This window comes from Aquarana catesbeiana, linkage group LG02, assembly GCF_042186555.1.
Source record: "Aquarana catesbeiana isolate 2022-GZ linkage group LG02, ASM4218655v1, whole genome shotgun sequence".
Classification (NCBI taxonomy): domain Eukaryota; kingdom Metazoa; phylum Chordata; class Amphibia; order Anura; family Ranidae; genus Aquarana; species Aquarana catesbeiana.
In genome coordinates, this window is record NC_133325.1 from 487,143,924 (window position 1) to 487,163,730 (window position 19,807).

General features: G+C 42.4%; 1 protein-coding gene across 1 annotated transcript in view; it reads left to right on the top strand.

The window, feature by feature from the left end:
- Positions 1-19,807, top strand: part of LOC141128435 (protein phosphatase 1H-like) — a 111,363-nt gene that overhangs the window by 62,606 nt on the left and 28,950 nt on the right. The window contains exons 6-7 of the mRNA XM_073615721.1: positions 10,164-10,248; positions 15,665-15,783. Coding sequence (XP_073471822.1) covers positions 10,164-10,248; positions 15,665-15,783 — 204 coding nt within the window. The remainder of the gene's footprint in view (positions 1-10,163; positions 10,249-15,664; positions 15,784-19,807) is intronic.

The window sequence follows — 19,807 nt, forward strand, 5'->3', positions numbered from 1 at the left end:
CCACTGTCCAGAGCACTGTGTGCATTAGAGGCCCCCTCAGACCACTGTCCAGAGCACTGTGTGCATTAGAGGCCTCCTTAGACCGTCCAGAGCACTCAGTGTGCATTACACACCTCCTCAAAGAGCGGGCTTTGCTCTCTGCTGACTTCATAGAGACGGTCCAGGCTCAGGCATCATCATGACCACAGAGTCGGGATCCACCCACGTGCCTGGACCGACATCCAGCTCAGCCTCTCAGTGCCCTCCACAGCCCAGTGCTCCAGTGAGCAATGAGGGGGCAGAGCAGAGTGACAATCAACATCTCTCTGCTTGGGGAGCTGTGAGAACTGAGCAGTCAGTGGTGTTCAGTCACTCGGTTATCAGTGTTAGAGGTGTTGGGGGACAGATGCAGCAGCGAAAAACCTGTACATCTCTTTTAAATAATGCATTACAATTTAACTAAACACATTCGATTTTAGTGTAATGATTTTAGTCAACTAAAATGCACTGGAGATTTTAGTCAACTGAAATTAGGAGATTTTAGTTGACTAAAATATACTGGCGATTTTAGTCAAGTAACATACAAGTAAAACTAAAACATTTCAGATGACTAAAATACGACGAAAATGGCATTTTAGTCAAAAGACTATGACTAGAAGGGGGCGTGGCTTAGCTATGGCCGAGTGAAGACGTGCTTTGGAGGAGCTCCCTGTCCAACTCGGCCTGCACGGATCAAACGACGGCTTTTTACTCCAGTGAGCACGGCATGAGCAACCCCAAAAGATACAGAACGAGATTGACTTCCCGGGGGACCCACCATCGGACCACACAACCGGGCATTTCACACTTTTTCAGAGGTCAGGCGGACCTATCTCCCGGCGCCATAGCTGCCGCGCCACGTGGGTCCAATATTCCTCCGCTCTGCACGGAATCCCAGATGGATTCCCCTACACAAACCCCGACACCCTTACTTCTCACGGGCACGCCAGCCATACTCTGCACGGAGATGGAGAGACACACGGTCAGTCAGAACATCCTGGAAGATGACCTCCGCAGCATGCTCAGGGCTCTCCCCACAAGAGCAGACCTGGAGGCCCTCCCCACGAGAGCGGACTTTGAGACCATGATCCTGAGGATTGAGGAGGCACACAGGAAAGACATCCAAGAAGTAAGGGATGACTTACAAGCCGTGGAAAACAGAGTCACCTCTGGCGAAACTAAGATTTCCGCCCTGGAAGAGAGGATGCAGGCAATGGAACACTTGCAGCAATCGCATCTTCTGGAAGCACAAGATATGCAGCTCCACCTGGAGGAATTGGAGGACCGTAGCCGCCGCAACAACCTGTGGTTGCGGGGGATACCAGAGGCCACGGGTCCGGAGGATCTGGCGGCGACGGCGATCTTCCAGGGCCTACTAGACCACCCGCCGCCACATCTGGAAATCGACAGGATCCACCGCACCCTGGGCCCTAAACCCTCAGACCCAGCCAGGCCGCGAGATGTTTTATGCCGCATACACCGTTTTGCGCAGAAGGAGACCCTTCTTAGAAAAGCATGGGACCAGGGAGAGATAGAATTTGACGGGGCCCACATCCAAATTCTGCCTGATCTGTCGAGGGCTACGTTACAGCGCCGAGCCATGCTGAAGCCCATCTTAGAACTAGCAAGGAGACATGGCTCCATGTACAGATGGGGTTACCCGCTGGCAGTGACCTTCCGCAACGACCGGGCCTACTACACGTTACGCACTCCAGCAGATCTACCGGCCCTCTTCGACTTCATGGGGGCGGAACCGATCCAGGTCCCAAATTGGCTACTGAAGATCCCGCGACCGACCGGCCGATCAGGCCTAAACACGAGCAGCCCGACCACCCGTTCACAGAGATCCCGAGGAAGATCCCGCGCCAGACCAGATAACGGTGCACGTGAGTCATGATGCTACTGTAAGTGACTGTGAACACAGTGTCTACCATACACCTAATCCTTTTGTCAGTTACGGTTGGGTATCCTATACCCACTTGTTTGGTTGGCTTTTAAACAGTTGGTGTTTTTGCCCTATCCAGGCGGTTTGTGCGCCGCCAGCCGACCCATGCACTTTTTCATGTTGTCGGACTTTGCCTGCTTCCCGGCCCCCCATGGCATAGAATGACCCGATCACGTGTCTGCCAGAGATACTCTTGAGATACCTGGACCGCCCCTGTTGGACACAGCAAGGGACAAAGCTAAGCTGGGAGACGTCTGCAGGGGGATAGGGGATGGGCTAGTGCCTGCTTTGCGGCCCCTCCCCCCTTGCCCGGGATGGTTATCTGAGCAGCCGGAATGCCTGGGGTATGTGTTTACCTCCCCCCCCCCGTCTCTTCCTCGCCCTGGTGATGAAACGAACGCAGCAGAGAAGAAATGACATTCTTGATACTCCCGACTAGATTGGGAGGTAGTGAGATGCTGCATTGGGAACGATATTCTAATGCAAGATCTTTAGTAGCAAACATGTCAATTTTGGTTCCCTTATAGTGATATATGGCAGCTCTGGGGGGGCGCGAGGGCTCCTTGCTGGGTCTTCGGGGGCGGGGGGGAGGACTTGAGCCGGGGGGGCTGGAGGGGATAGGCAGCAGTGTTATTAAGTGTTTTGGCACATATAATCTGAAGGTAGACGATAACTCGAATAAAGACAGGGTGGGAATAAGATGGAGAGACGAAGGCTGTGCGGTACATTGACTGTAGTGGTGGTGCAGAAGATACCTAGTTTAATGTTCCTGTGTCCGACGTCCCCACGTGCAGTCATTGCATCGCTGGAATATTACCTGCAGCCACCACCAGTAAAAACAACACTTAAAAGAGTTATGCCGAAGCCCATTAGAGGGGCTCTACCATCAACGTTACATATAAGAAGGGCATGTTTGCTGGTTAAGTATTTATATCAACCAACTAGTAGAGTTGTTCTTGGAGTATCACACGGTCAATTTTAGAAGGCTTGTTTATTGTTAGCCTATTATGAATACAGTGTTGCTCAGGTTACACAGAACGTATGCTCATACATATCATCACAGTTTCAGTTCTAGATATGCTCCTAGAGTTAAAGTATTTTTTGCCCAGAGTACCACTTATATTGTAGATCCGAGGGCTCGGGGAGGACATAGCCCTCCTTCCGAGGTCCTGGCTTGACACTTCCCCACTTAGGAAAACGATTACACCCAGGTAATACTGGTGTGCGTTGAAGAACAACTTCAGTTAAATAGAAATCAACCACTCGTTGTATTGGGTGAACTGGGAGATTGCCCCACACGACACCTTTTGCAACTATAGAGTGGGCTTCTATCTCTTTCTAAACTTCTCCCTCTCTCCTAGTCAACTATCTTTCCCTCCCCTGCACTTTTCCCCTCCCCTTTCTCTCTCCCCATACCTATAATTGTTTCTCGCGAACATGGGGGTACTTAATGTTGTCACCCTTAATGCAAAGGGACTGAACGTCCCGGAAAAGAGGAGAATGCTACTAAATGACATGAGACACATGAAAGCTGACATAGTACTAATACAAGAGACACATTTCAGAGAAGACAAGTTCCCAATATTAAAAAATAGGTACTACCCGACAGCATATCACTCCACCCACATAGCCGCTAAATCCAGAGGGGTATCTATTCAGATATCCGCATCAGTGCCGTGGACACTAGTAGACAAAAAGACAGACCCGGCAGGCAGGTTCCTTTTTATAAAAGGCCTGATAGGTGGCGCCAAAGTGACCATCGCAAATTTTTACGCCCCAAATGAACACCAAGACACATTCATGAAACGACACCTTAAAACACTACAGAATTTTTCTGAGGGCCAATTGATCGTAGGAGGGGATTTAAACATCCCCTTAATCCCGGCAGAAGATACCTCGACAGGCACATCTTCCATCACACGTGGCACACGCAGGGAGATGTCTTTAGCCCTCCATGCGGCACAGCTAATAGACACCTGGCGCCTTTTTCACCCTGGGGAACGAGACTACACTTTCTTCTCTCGCCCACATCAGGTGTATTCTCGTATTGACTTCTTCTTAGTACCACACAACCAACTCCAGGCGGTCAAAAACACGGCCATCGGATCCATTACATGGTCCGACCACGCCCCGGTGACCATGCAATACGACCTCACGGACTTTTTCAAAGGTCAAAGGAAACCCTGGAGACTAAATGAAAGTCTTTTGCAAGACCCAGCCATAGTTGCAGACATCACAAAAGAAATTTCACACTACTTCCACACTAACACCTCAGAAGACGGAGACTGTGGTCTAATATGGGAAGCACACAAAGCGGTGATCCGCGGAGTGCTTATTAAGCATGGGGCAAGACTTAAAAAACAAAAGTCAGCACAATTAGCATCACTATTTGACAAACTCCATAAACTGGAATCTGCCCACAAAACAACGCCGACTAGACCCCTGGGTAGCGAATTAGATACGATACGTATGCAAATAACAGACCTGCTCCAATTCAAGGCTAAGGCAGCTCTCCAGATCTCCCGGAAAAAGATCTACGAATCTGGCAACAAGTGTGGCAGACTTCTGGCCCAATCTCTAAAATCACAAAACATGGCATCATATATCCCACACATTAACTCTCCTACGGGACAAAGAGCTGCCTTACCCCTACAAATTACACAAGAATTTAGATCATACTACGAAAACCTATACAATTTAAACATGACACAACCTTCCCTAGGGAAAATGGCAGAATATTTAGCAGACTCCAAAATGCCATCCATATCGACTGAGACGAGAGACCTACTAGACGAACCCATTACTTTGACTGATATACAAATGGCGATTAAAAATACCAAGCAAGGGAAAGCTCCCGGACCTGACGGACTCACACTCCAATATTACAAGACGCTACTCCCATCACTAGGTCAACACCTGGCCAAACTATTCAACGACTTAGGCAAAGGGAAACTACTACACAATAACACACTACAAGCCCAAATAACAGTAATCCATAAAGATGATAAAGACCCGACCCAATGTGGTAGCTATCGTCCTATATCCCTACTGAACACAGACCTGAAGCTATTCACGAAAATCCTGGCCACTAGACTACAACAACACATAACCAGCTTGATCCACCTAGACCAGGTAGGTTTTGTCCCTACCAGGGAGGCGAGGGACAACACTACTAAGGTCCTGAACCTGCTCTATCACGCCACAAAGACAGCTACGCCAATGGTCTTGCTCAGTACAGATGCTGAAAAAGCATTTGACCGGGTAAATTGGTCATTCATGCTTACAACGCTAAGGCACATTGGCCTAGGAAACTCCATGTTAAATTGGATCTCAGCAATATACACAGCACCGACGGCTAGAGTAAGGGTGAACGGTGTAATGTCAGACGCTTTCCAGATTTTGAATGGCACACGGCAGGGCTGTCCGCTATCCCCCCTCCTTTTTGCATTATCACTGGAACCATTCCTCTGCCACATCAGACTAAATCCGGACATTACCGGTCTTACCATAGACAATACTCAATATAAAATATCAGCATACGCTGATGACTTGATGTTTTCTTTAACAAACCCAGTGATATCCCTTCCAAATTTGCTAAAAGAATTTTCCGTATACGGGTCCCTAGCCTTTCTGAAAATTAATTGGGCCAAATCAGAAGCTATGAGTGCAGGAATCCCTGCATCGATACTCACATCCCTTAAAGCCAGTTTTAAACTGAAATGGACAGACAAAGCCCTAAAATATCTGGGCACATACATCCCCCAAACAATGGCAAAACTGTATGAAATTAATTTCCCACCACTACTTACAAAAATAAAAACACTGCTAAATACATGGCAATCGTGCCTTTACTCCTGGTTGGGGCGTGGAAACATCCTGAAAATGTCTATATTACCAAAAATACTTTACCTAATGCAGGCCATTCCAATACGTATCCCTCCCGGTTTCTTCAAACAAATTCAAACAATATTTACTGAATTTGTATGGGCTAAGAAAAGACCCCGTCTGCCAAACAAATTACTTGTCCTCCCCAAGTCTCACGGGGGGTTAGCGATACCCGACATACGCGCCTACCACCAAGCAGTACACCTGGGAAGACTCATTGACTGGCGTAGACATAGAGAGACCAAATTATGGACTGATCTAGAGCAATCCCACACCAGAATCCCGCTGGGAGGTACCCCGTGGTGTTACTCTAGCCTACCTAGGGAACTCAAACAACATCCTCTGATAGGCAACACAGCCAGAATCTGTGCTAAACTAATCTCTAAACCACACATTTCATCTCGAAACTCGCCCCTCTATCCAATTATAGGACACCCCCTATTCACCCCTGGATTACAGGATAGAATCTTTCGGACAATAGGGGAAATGGGAATACACTTGGCCTCCCATTTCAGCTCAGGAGGTCGATGGAAAACATATGCGGAGCTCTCTAACCCGCAAGGGATGTTCCGTCTAGACTTCATGCGGACACTTCAATTAGGACACTTCCTTCATACCATTACACCCCCCCGCAGACGCAGACCAAGGACTCACGACCTTAGAAGAAATCTGCACTAACACAGGTATTTTACCACATACAATCTCACTGATGTACAGTCTTTTGAATACGCCTCCCTCGGACTACATACCCCCGGGTTTGTCCAAATGGGAAGAGGAGCTAGGCTGCAGTTTCAATCCCACACAGAGACAACGCATACTCCGCTTCACACACAAGTCATCCATTTGTGCTAAAACCCAGGAAACAAACTATAAAATTCTCTCTAGGTGGTACAGAACCCCAACACATTTACATAAAATATTTCCTACTACATCTGAAGAGTGTTGGAGATGTCTAAGAGACAAGGGAACCTTGTTACACATTTTTTGGTCATGCCCTAAGCTTTCACGGTTTTGGAAGGTAGTACATGAGACGGTACAACTGTTTACAGATAGGATAATTACAAAAGACCCGGCATTCTTTTTACTACATGCCACTGACATACCAGACAAAGTGTACAAACGATCAGTCATACGACATCTGTTAGATGCAGCCAGAGCTTGCATACCTCTCTGCTGGAAATCCACCACACCACGGACCATTGACATGTGGCTGGGTAAGGTGGAAGACATAAGGCAAATGGAAGACCTGATTCACACGGCACAACATAGGGAAGAAGCATTCTCTAAGACATGGCAATTATGGTTGATGTTTATATACTCGGCTGCAGGTCAATCTTTGAGAGGAGCAGACGGGGCCCGTTGATTATACGGGCCTGCAGGCTGAGACATCAATATCCTATGAATAGAGTTGTGGTGATTCGAGGTCTGGTATGCCCGTGCCTACATGTTCGCGAGACTCATCCCCTCCCCCTATCCCTCTCTACCCCCCCCCCCTCATAACCCCCCCTTATTTTCCTTTTCATCCCCCTACATTCTCTTGCACTTCTTTCCTTCCTTTCTTTCCTGTCACTCTGCCCTCAACAACTTCTAACTTCTATTCTTAATAAATATAGAAAATAGAGGACCGGCACAATGGGAACCAGCACTGAAAGTTGACACATGGGCACTTCGACCCCACAGTTTAACATACTACAGCCTTATAAGCATTAATGTATGGTCTTGGAATAACAGGCTGGATGTGGATCCGTTGAATAAGAGTTTTGTAAGAATTTATATCATGATACTGTACCATGTGTATGTTCAGACGAATATATATCTATGTACTTGTGGGCCCATGTGGGCCGTGTTCTCCACTTAAATAAACAATTTAAAAAAAAAAAAAAAAAAAAGACTATGACTAAAACTTAATCAAAATTTGACATCAAAATCAACACTGTTATGCCCTGTACACACGGTCGGATTTTCAGACGGAAAATGTGTGATAGGACCTTGTTGTCGGAAATTCCGACCGTGTGTAGGCTCCATCATACATTTTCCATCGGATTTTCCAACACACAAAGTTTGAGAGCAGGATATAAAATTTTCCGACAACAAAATCCGTTGTCGGAAATTCCGATCGTGTGTACACAAATCCGACGGACAAAGTGCCACGCATGCTCAGAATAAATAAAGAGATGAAAGCTATTGGCCACTGCCCTGTTTATAGTCCCGACGTAAGTGTTTTACGTCACTGCGTTTAGAACTATCGGATTTTCCGACAACTTTGTGTGACCATGTGTATGCAAGACAAGTTTGAGCCAACATCCGTCGGAAAAAATCCTAGGATTTTGTTGTCGGAATGTTCGAACAAAGTCCGACCGTGTGTACGGGGCATTAGACTGTGCACTTTGCACATCACAGTAGTTGCAGCAGCAAGTGACATTCTCTCACCCCTCATAAGTGCTGCTCTTCAACGCTCTCCCCTTTGGGCTATCTGCTCCGAACCACTGTCCCTCTCTTATAACACAGAATCAGTGGGTCGGACCCAAATAAAACCCGCCAAAACTAAAGAACTGGAAAAACATTACCCCCTTACCCTCCCATTCGGGGCAGCACCTAACTAGCTGGATTGCTACCCGCTTGCAAGCCTGTGACGGTTATATAAATCTGTTGTACTAGTCTCAGAGAAAAAAAAAGCACAAAAACCTTTCATGAGTTCTCGGTAGCACAAGGTAACCAGGTTATATAGTATTCCCATTCCTCTGTGTTTCACTAAACTTTAAAGAAGAACTGCAGACAAACCTTTTGTTTAAAACATTTGTTATAACCCCTACCATTTTTTTTTTTTTTTTTGTGATCCGTGTCCCATTGGTGAGATTTCTCTTCAATTCCTGCCCCATATCCAAAACAGGAAGTGAGAGGAAATTCCTCCAAATTGGGGAAAATCCAGGGACACCAGAACTAGTGTCTCATTAGTAGATTTCTCCTCTGTTCCTGTTCCAGTGACCACTTAAAATTTGGGATTTTCTTTTACTTTCATTTTCACTAGGACAAATAGGATGAATTTCCCTAACATGGGCAGCAATAAAAACCGGTGTTCTAATTCCCCTCTACTCTAGCCAAAACTTTAACTGCTTGCCGACCGCCTCACACAGATATACTGCGGCAGAAGGGCTTGTACAGGCAAAACCAAGTACCTGTACGTTGCCCTTTAAGAGGCGGCCAGCGGACTCGATCGCCACGGGCATACCCGCGATCGCCTCACGGGGAGGAAGAACAGGGAGATGCTGATGTAAACAGCATCTCCCCGTTCTGCCTATTGACAGTGTCATTCGATCTCTGCTCCCTGTCATCAGAGCAGAGATCAGTGACGTCACTAACCCCTACACTGCCACCTAGTGGTTAACCCCTTCACTGCCAGTGTCAGTTACACAGGAATCAGTGCATTTTTATAGCACAGATTGCTGTATAAATGACAATGGTCCCAAAAATGTGTCAAAAATGTCCGATGTGTCCGCCATAATGTCGCAGTCAGGATAAAAATCGCTGATCGCCGCCATTAAAAAAAAAAAAAAAATTATTAATAAAAATGCCATAAAACTATCCCCTATTTTGTAAACACTATAACTTTTGCGCAAACCGATCAATAATCGCTTATTGTGATTTTTTTTTTTACCAAAAGTATGTAGAAGAATACGTATCGGCCTAAACTGAGGAAAAAAATTGTTTTTTATATATTTTTGGGGGATATTTATTATTGCAAAAAGTAAAAAATAATGCGTTTTTTTTCAAAATTGTCACTCTATTTTTGTTTATAGCGCAAAAAATAAAAACCGCAGAGGCAATAAAATACCACCAAAAGAAAGCTCTATTTGTGGGAAAAAAAAGGACGTCAATTTTGTTTGGGAGCCACATCGACGCAATTGTCAGTTAAAGCGACGCAGTGCCGAATCGCAAAAAGTGCTCTGGTCAGGAAGGGGGTAAAATTTTTCCGGGGCTGAAGTGGTTAAAAAATGTTTTCCATTCAGTTGTACTTTAATTTTACATTCTCAGATGGATCCCCATGTTTATTCAAATCCACCCAGGACTTTTACACTGAGAACCAAGGCCATAAAAAATATCAGAAAATAAAATACATCTGCCTTGACTAGATAAATTTGGTATATTGTTTTTATGAAGCAGTTACTGTATATAGTGTAATGTAATTTATGTAATAAATGCAGAACATGTTCAGCGTTTTCAGGAAAAACTATGTGACTGTTGTTTTACTACTGCTTTATCAGCCCTTTAGATGAAAGCTTTACTTGTCTGACTTTGACATTTTATGCAATTTTAGAGCCATTATCATCCAACAGGGGGAAACCATTCCGATGTCGCAAGAGTTTACTCCGGAAACAGAAAGGCAAAGATTGCAGTTCCTAGTAAGTAATATCGTATGGTTATTTTAAGGCTCCCTTCTTCCTCACTGATTAGTCGCAAAAACTGTATAACACAGAGTTAAGGCTATTTTTTTTTAATACATGCCCGTCACAAGCTGTAGCTGATTTTGCTTAACAAGTTATATTAAAATATATCATAAATTAACCTTAATATTTATCATAGACTTTGTTCTTCTTTAAATATCTGTGCCTACATACAGTATGTTTATAAACCCACAATACTTCTATTGCGCAAAATGTAACAAGACTGTATCAGAATGTTCTTTGTGTTCAGTAAAGTTGGCCATGCAATATACATTGTACAATAATGCAATTTTCTTATTCAATTTCCTTTAGATTTAACTTCAACTATGTAGTGCAAGGGCCCGCCTGATTGCATACAAATTGAAAGTGTTTAGGTTTGACCTCCATATATGGCTTTGGTAAATCTAAAGGAAAATTGTACAATGTATGGCCAGCCTAACATATACGTTCTTTTCAGGGATACTGTCACTGTTACGTCTTCCATTGTTTAGTAATTTCATGAATAAAACAAGACATATGCGGTATGTCACTATGATATATGCACTTTTCTTTGTTTTATCCCTTGAAAAATCCTTCAAGTTCAGAAAATGACCCACTGATGTGGCAGAAATGCACTCAGCTCCTAATTACTGCGGCTGACAACACAGCATTTTTGCAGGTTGGATGGTGTCAGCCCTGCTCTGTTGTCTTTTGCTAAAAAAGATAAGTACTTTTTTAGGATTTACATACACTATTAAAAATATATATATATTAATATAGGGGAGATGGGGAGGTTAGCCATGTTATTCCCTTGCCGCCACCTGTACACATACTGTATATATGCGCCTTCTGATCCCTGTAATAGCCTCTGATTGGCCATCACAGTGATTAGTCACTGTGCAGGCCGCCCCTGTGTTTTTTGCTTTTTTTTCTCCTCTGAATGGAGAAAAAGATACATTGTATTTCTCTCTCCTTGCTAGGGGAGAAAAATTTAAACAAACAAGTGTGTGTAAAAAAATTAAAATAAAGAAAAAAAATTGAAAATAAAGAACAAATAGATCAAGGTTTGATGTAGATCAGTGTCAGTTAGTGTTATAGTCAAGGTCAAAGATCAAGGTCAGAGTCAAAGGTCAGGGTCAATATAGTTTAAACAACTGGTCAATGCCCCACCTATAACTGGTCTTCGCAGCAAGAAGCACATGGAAGGACAACACATGTCAAACAAAACCAAAGACAATTCTCAACTTAACTCACCAGCCAGCCTGCAACCAACCAAATTCTCTTGTCTAACAGTATGCATTAAAAACAGGGGTTTAGTTATTATACATTTGCAAATACACGCATAAGCTGCAGAGCCACTTCACGGCACCCAAGTATTATCTGAAATTCTAACTATGTAAATTTCTGAGCACCTCCATAGTAGAAGCACATGCATTTTAATGGATAGAGGGCAGGTGAGCCTCGGAGGGAGCCCACCCCTCCTTAAAGGCACAGGGGTTCACTGGACCCCCAGCAAATAGAACAATGGCAGCAAAGGTGTCCATTGAGTCCCCTCACCAATATTACATCGGCACAAACAACTGGCCACTGCCCCCACCTATAACTGACCTTCACAGCAAGGAGCACATGGAAGGGCGACACATGTCAAACAAAATCAAAGACAATTCCCAGCTCAACTCACCAGCCGAAACCAACTGAATTCCCCGTCTAACAATTTATGTTAAAAACAGGGGTTCAGTTGGAACACATTTACAAATACAGGTGTAAGCTGCAGAGCCACTCCATAGCACCCCAGTATTATCTGCAGTCCTAACTCTGTCAATTTATGAGAGCCTCCATAGTAGAAGAACATGAATTCTAATGGATAGATAAAGGGCAGGTGAGCCTGGAGGGAGCCCACCCCTCCCTAAAGGCACAGTATAGTTTAAGTAGGATTTGAGGCATGTCAGTATCAGTATGTTTTTAGGTAGGATCAAAAAAAAATCTTACTATTGTTTCTGGGTCCTACTACAAGTACAAACAACAAATAACATACACATATGTGGTCTAAAGAGGAAAGGATTGTCGCTACTCCCAACCAGCTCAGATGTATAAATGATAAGGAGCATTTATTCATTTGGCTGGTCAGGAGTAGCCGCAATCCTTACTTTATACATTTACTAGCCCTCTGGATTGGTATCAGGAAAAGCCTGCATCCCATGCTCTGGGACACACAGACATGCTTTCACCTCTACTTTAAGCAGCACCAACAGCAATTGGTAAGGTATGGTAACAGCAAGAAATATACAGCTAAATTTAGAAAAATTACTTTTTTTTACTATTTGGGACAGTTTTCCTTTGATAATACCACCAAATGAAAGCCCAATTTGGCCTGAAAAAAAAACCACAAGGTATAATATACCTGGATACACAAAGTAATTGGGATGATATGTACAGTTTTACTAAGACATATCAAAGTTGCAAAATTGTGTTCAGGTGTTAGGATTTGTTTTACCCTCCATTATCAACAGGTTAAAGATATACAGTACGTACAGAGGATAAATAGTGGTGCATAGAAAGGGTAATGTAAATTTCTAAACCACAGACTCTGAAAGTTTATCAATAAAAATTCCACAAACCGTCCATGGGGCACTTCAGGCATAGCAGTAGTGGTCCCCAGAGTAAGCCAGCTCTGTATGGAAAAGAATAAGAGAAAAAGGGAAAGCGCCCACAAAGTGCAGTATCAAAAGAAGACTATCAATCTCAAATGGTTAAAAACACTCAGAGGACAAGATAAATAGGAGCACTCATCATAACAAAAGAGGCACCGCTGCTTTTCCCTGTCCTGCAGGATCTGCCAGTGTTCACCCCCCTCTGATGGATGAATGGAGTCAGGCTGGGACACTAAATGGCAGCCCGGTAGTCTCCTAGGCCAGCTTGGAGTGCACACATGGACAGGATGTGACATCACAGAGGGGAAAGATAGGTGGGGCAGACAGGCTACGTTCTCAGAATTTCACTGGCCTCTAGAAGGAGCAGTGAAGCTCCGAGGGTGTAGTCTGTCTGCTGTACATATTCTTTCCCTCTGTGACATCACATCCTGTCCATGTGTGTCCATGTCTCATTGTGCACAGACCTTTATACAGTGCCTTGAAAAAGTATTCATACATTTTCCACATTTTATCATTTACAACCAAAAACGTAAACATATTTTATTGGGATTTTATGTGATAGACCAACACAAAGTGGCATATAATTGTGAATTGGAGGGGAAACGGTAAATGGTTTTGCAAATTTTTTACAAATAAATATGTGAAAAGTGTGGCATGCATTTGTATTCTGCCTCCTTTACTCTGATACCCCTAACTAGAATCTAGTGGAACCAATTGCCTTCAGAAGCCACCTAATTAGTAAATAAAGCCCACCTGTGTGTAATTTAATCTCAATATAAATACAGCTGGTCTATGAAACCCTCAGAGGTTTGTTAGAGAACCTCAGTGAACAAACGACATCATGAAGACCAAGGAATACACCAGAGACAGGTCAGGGATACAGTTGTGGAGACGTTTCAAGCAGTTAGGTTTTTAAAAAATATCCCAAGCTTTGAACATCTCATGGAGCACTGTTCAATCCATCATCCCAAAATGAAAAGAGTATGGCACAACTGCAAACCTACCAAGACATGGCTGTCCACGTGAATTGACAGCCGGGCAAGGAGACCAGAGAAGCAGCCAAGAGGCACCTGGTAACTCTGGATGAGCTTCAAAGATCCACAGCTCAGGTGGGAGAATCTCTCCTCAGGACAACTATTAGTCGTTCACTCCACATATCTGGCCTCTATGGAAGAGTGACAAGAAGAAAGCTGCAATTAGTCCTGTTTGCAGTTTGCGAGAAGCCATGTGGGGGACACAGCAAACATGTGGAAGAAGGTGCTCTGTTCAGATGAGACCAAAACGTAACTTTTTGTCCTAAAAGCAAAAAGCTATGTATGGCAAAAAACTAACACTGCACATCACCCTGAACACACCATCCCCACCGTGAGACATGGTGTAGCCAGCTTTTCTTCAGCAGGGACAGGGAAGTTGGTCAGAGTTCATGGGAAGATGGATGGAGCCAAATACAGGGCAATCTTAGAAGAAAACCTGTTAGAGTCTACAAAAGACTTGCAACTAGGATGGAGGTTCACCCTCCAGCAGGACAACGACCCTAAACATACAGCCAGAGCTACAATGCAATGGTTTAGATCAAAGCATAGTCATGTGTTAGAATGGTCCAGACCTTAATCCACTTGAGAATCTGTGGCAAGACTTGAAAATTGTTGTTCACGGACGCTTTCCATCCAATCTTACAGAACACAAGCTATTTTGCAAAGAATGGGCAAACATGTCACTCTCTAGATGTGCAAAGCTGGTAGAGACATACCCAAAAAGACTTGCAGCTGTAATTGCAGTGAAAGGTGGTTCTACAAAGTAATGACTCAGGTGGGCTGAATACAAATGCACGCCACACTTTTCACATATTTATTTGTAAAATATTTGGAAAACCATTTATCATTTTCCTTCCACTTCACAATTATGTGCCACTTTGTGTTGGTCTATCACATAAAATCACAATAAAATACATTTACGTTTTTGATTATAACCTGACAAAATGTGGAAAATTTCAAGGGGTATGAATACTTTTTCAAGGCACTGTATATGTTAGCTAATGCTCAGTGCTCTCTCTCTCTCTCTCTCTCTCTCTCTCTCTCTCTCTCTCTCTCTCTCTCTCTCTCTCTCTCTCTCTCTCTCTCTCCTGTAGAAGCCTGCTGCCATAGAAAAGGCTAACTGCTAACAATAAACTAAAAAGGTACAAAGTCTGCCTGTTTATTTTCGGGAACCCATTAGGGGGCACCCTGTTAGGAACTGACCTGAGTCTAGTTAGTGCAGATGTTTTGTTTGTTTTATGCTAGTGACTTGCTAGATGAGCCTCTATAATATACTGTATATTTAAAAGATTTGAGTAAGGGCAAATGATTCATGTAGCATTCATGTAGCATGTAGCTTAGCTGAGAAACCCCTCCTCCTCTTCTCCCCTCTGAAGACTTCTGGAATGTATGACATCATTTGCCTAGGCAAGAAACCAGGAAGTAACTTAAGAAATGTAAAAAGAAAAGTTTAAAACAAGTAAATATATACTTTCCTATCTATTTACTAATGCTAGCAGCGTGAGGATAAAAAAAATCTATGTTGATTGGGAGAATGAAGTTCCACTTTAAGTAAGATATTATTGATAATATTAAGTAAGTAATTTTAACTAGTTGACTATACATTTTACATTTTTGTACACTGAAAAGGACAGACAGCACATTATCTTTATAAATGCATACAATCTACATACAAATGCAATACATACAATACTATCTTTTCTATCATAGGCTTCCTTAAAGCCAGATCTGTTGGGAAATGAATTTACAGGCCTTGATTTCCCAAGAAGAATACAGCAGAAAGAAATCAGGAAACGGATTCTTTATCGAGACCACACAATGACAGGCTGGTAATCTACAGTCTATCTGTCTGATTTTAGAATAAACTGAAGAGTCATCAAAATGTTATTTTTGTTATGCAAATGAATGGATAAGAACCATACTCCAATCTGTGTTCTTTCTGGGTTACTTTATTGGATCATCCATAATAGATTTACAGCCATGGTGTCTCCACCCAAAAACAAACAAACTCATCTTTTACGCGTTTCAGCACAATGTGGCTTCATCACAAGCCGCACTGTGGTGAAATGTCTTCAGGAGGAGTTGTTTTTTCTTTTTTGTTTTTTTTTGGTAGAAATGCCACTGTCTGTGAGTCACTGGTTGTATATCTATTAATGGATGATCCAATAAAGTAACTCAGAAAGAACTAAGATTGGAGTGCGGTTCTTATCCATTAAATTTCATCTTATGATAAGCATGGACGGACTTCTTGAACCTGCACCTAGAGTCCGGAGATCAAATTAAAGAGCAAGTCTAAAGATGGTTAATTTTTGTTATATTTTATCTGGACAAAAATAATAAGATTTTTATATTTTCTTTATGGTTTTGCCCTCATCCAGCCTCATGTTACAGAGGAGGGCTATTGCCATTCCAGCTTATTCTATAAGGATAAATGATTTCTTCAGCTTCTTATTAGCTGTAAAGGCTCAAATATTTTGCAGGATTACAGGAGGCTAGCCTTTGCGCCAGAAGGAATTGCACCTTTGCACCAGAAGGCGTTGCACAGGTACAAGGGTATTGAGGCACCACCATATGCCTCAACTCCAGCAATGTTTTTATCTTGGGCACCTTTTATACTAGGTTGTGTTCACTTTAAGCTTTTTTAGGCAAACCTACTCAATCTGCTGAAAAACTTTTTTTTTTCTAACTGTCCTGATAGTGCCTGTGTATTTTATAGCATGGTCCATGATCTATTTCCAATTTAAAAGATTTATGTTGTACTTTGGCAACATTTTTTTACAGTGCCTGTATTTTTTTGGTAGCATATGTTTTTTTTTTTCTCAGTATAATCTAATCTATGTCAGGAACATTGTAAATCGCATTCTAATGCTTGTAGATGTTTTGGTAATGCACGTTTAAGAATCTGCAACATAAGGACACTTAAACTTTACCTATAGTAAACACAACTTCAAACCAGAACAAACTTGTGCTGAAAGGAAGACATTTCCAAAATTAATAACAGTGTCAGCGGCTGTTACTATTTGTCATTGAAGAGATCAGCAATGTCCGTGCTAACTTGCATTTTGTGGTCTGGTGATCTCATCAACTGCTGACAGCGTGTACGTGTCCTTCTGTAAATTTACATTAGAAATACTGTATATCCTAAATCTCATATTATCTGTGTCATTTTAAAAAGCTCACATCCTAAAGAGCAATGGTCATCAAAGGACATTTATTAGAATTTAAATCCCCACTCTTGAATTTTTATAATAGTGCAGTTTGAAACCCCACCTCATTGACAGTTACACACTTGTTTTCTCTACTTCTTAAAATGTTACTAAACCCACAACAGTAAAATCAATCTGTATATGCAGCAAAGCGTGCTTGTTAAACTCACTGTGGAACCTAAGGGGCTAATCCTCTGCATTGTGTAAAAAGACTGTTTGATCCTGTCTTCTCTGATCCTCCTCTACTTTAACCACTTAAGGACCAAGCCTATTTCTGACACTTGTTGCTTACAGGTTAAAACCTGTATTTTTTGCTAGAAAATTACTTAGAACCCTGATACATTATATATATCTTTTTAGCAAAGACTCTGGAGAATAAAATGGCGGTCGTTGCAATATTTTTTGTCACACGGTATTTGTGCATTGGTCTTTCAAACGCAATTTTCTTGGAAAAATACACTGCATTGAATTTAGAAAAACTAAACAGTAAAGTTAGCCTAATTTCTTTGTATATTGTGAAAGATGATGTTACGCCGAGTCAATAAATACCTAAATAAATAACCTTTTTTTTTTTTTAAGGTTATCTATTTAGAGTTACAGCACTGTCCAGACAGAGGGTCAGGGGAGAATGAAAACTCCTCCTACACGCTTTGTTATTAACTGATAGAAGCCCCAAGACTGCTATATACTGCTGATGGGAAAAGATATTTAGCAGTTTATATTTACTAAGATAATTGCATTTCCATGTTCTGTGTGTACTGTGGGAGACCAGATATAATGAATGCAGATTCTGGGTTTAGTAACACTTTAAAGCGGGCCTTTTCAGGGTCTGATTGTAAGGTCACTATATAGAAAGCCATATGTTCTCCTTTAGTCACCGGTAATAAGTTGAAAAACAGTCAAATATAATGGTGCTTTTGAAATTACATAAAGGAAGATTGATCACACTGATAATATGTATACAAAGCCAAAAGTTTTTTTTTTTTTTGTTTAAATAGTGTTAAAGGGTTATTACCCTATTGAGCTGAAATAGTGTTTGTGTCCACTTTAGGGACATTAATTCTCTCAATTGGTTCTGGTTACCACAGTCCTAGAAAAAATGGCCTGACAAAATGGAGGACAATGGTTCTAAGCTTTTACAGACACTACTTTTTAGCGTTGTCCTTGAACCACAAGTTTTGGATAAAGTATGGAAGGGTTAACAACCCTGTCAGGTTTATTTTGTTATGTCCCCACTTGGGAGACTCACCCCCTTTATGTGCCCTGTTGGCCATTGTCACCAGAAATTAAAGTAAGGGAAATTCCAAAATTTTGAGTTGTCTGTAGAATAGCAATAGAGCGATAACTAAGAGGGAATCTCCTTTTTCCCATAAATCTCCTAAATGGAACACAGAAAGCTAAAAAACTATTTCAAGTTATAATTTTACCTTCCTTATCATGCATAAAGAGAGTACGCAGTTTTAGTACTGGTGTGCTTTTAGGGACAAAAAAGCTACTGTGGAGGCCTCAAGGCCTGACCCAGAGAGAAAGAAAGCAAGTGATTAACAATATAATCATCTGTTGTAGCACTACGCCTGCAGGAGCTGCTTGGTAGATTGGGTTACCTGTTCTTCTGCCTCGACTCTGAGAACAACCTCAGCTCCACTGATACACCAGGTTAGGTAGATACTGCACTGTTACAGGGATCACAAATGCTAAGGTTCAGTATCAAAAAGCAAACATCAGACTGGTTGGTGGTAAAATAACACAATATATTTTCAAGGGTTGCAGTAAATCGCAGTATGCACATAAATAAGTAAAGATTAGGTTAATTTCAGTTCACTAGACCAGCCTTTTTCAACCAGGGTGCCTTCAGGTTTCTTCAGGGATGCCGTAAAATTGCCCAAAAATTGTATACATGTCAGCGGGTGGATAAAATCTACCTTTTAGTTACACAAAGCCACAGGATTTCACTGTGCACCATTACAACCTTCTAGCCACCGAAATCCTAACAACCAACGATGTCATTGATCAATAAGGAGGGCGTCCGGCCCCTGCACAGAATTTTTTTTCGTCCCTCCCCTGACTTTCTCTGTCAGCACTGGGGTCACATTAGCTGAGTGGGGTGGGGACTGAGGGGGAAGAGGAACACTGAAATAATAAGGTGTATTTGCTTTGGGAGGATTAATCACCTCTAATGTTGGTTGTCTTACATGTGTGGATGTGTTGCTGAAAACTATTAGTTGAATTTTTTATATTTTAGAATGGGGTGCAGAATTTTAAAGGATGCCTTGACTAAGAAAAGGTTGAGATAAGACAATGTGTTAACTAGACTATAACAGCTAAACTAGAGTAAACCTGGTCGTCCAAAAAATCGGCAATAGGTAATGGCATTAGAAAACAGTAATGCCTCATACACATGAGCGGAAATTCTGCCAAAAGTCCGATGTGAGCTTTTGGTCGGAAAATGCGACCGTGTGTATGCTCCATCGGACTTTTGCTGGCAGAATTCCAGTCAGCAAAAGATTGAGAGCATGTTCTCAATTTTTCGGTCGGAAAAAGTTCCTATCTGAAATTCCGATCGTCTGTACCAATTCCGACATGCAAAATTCTTACGCATGCTCGGAAACAATTTGACGAAAGCTCAGAAGCATTGAACTTCATTTTC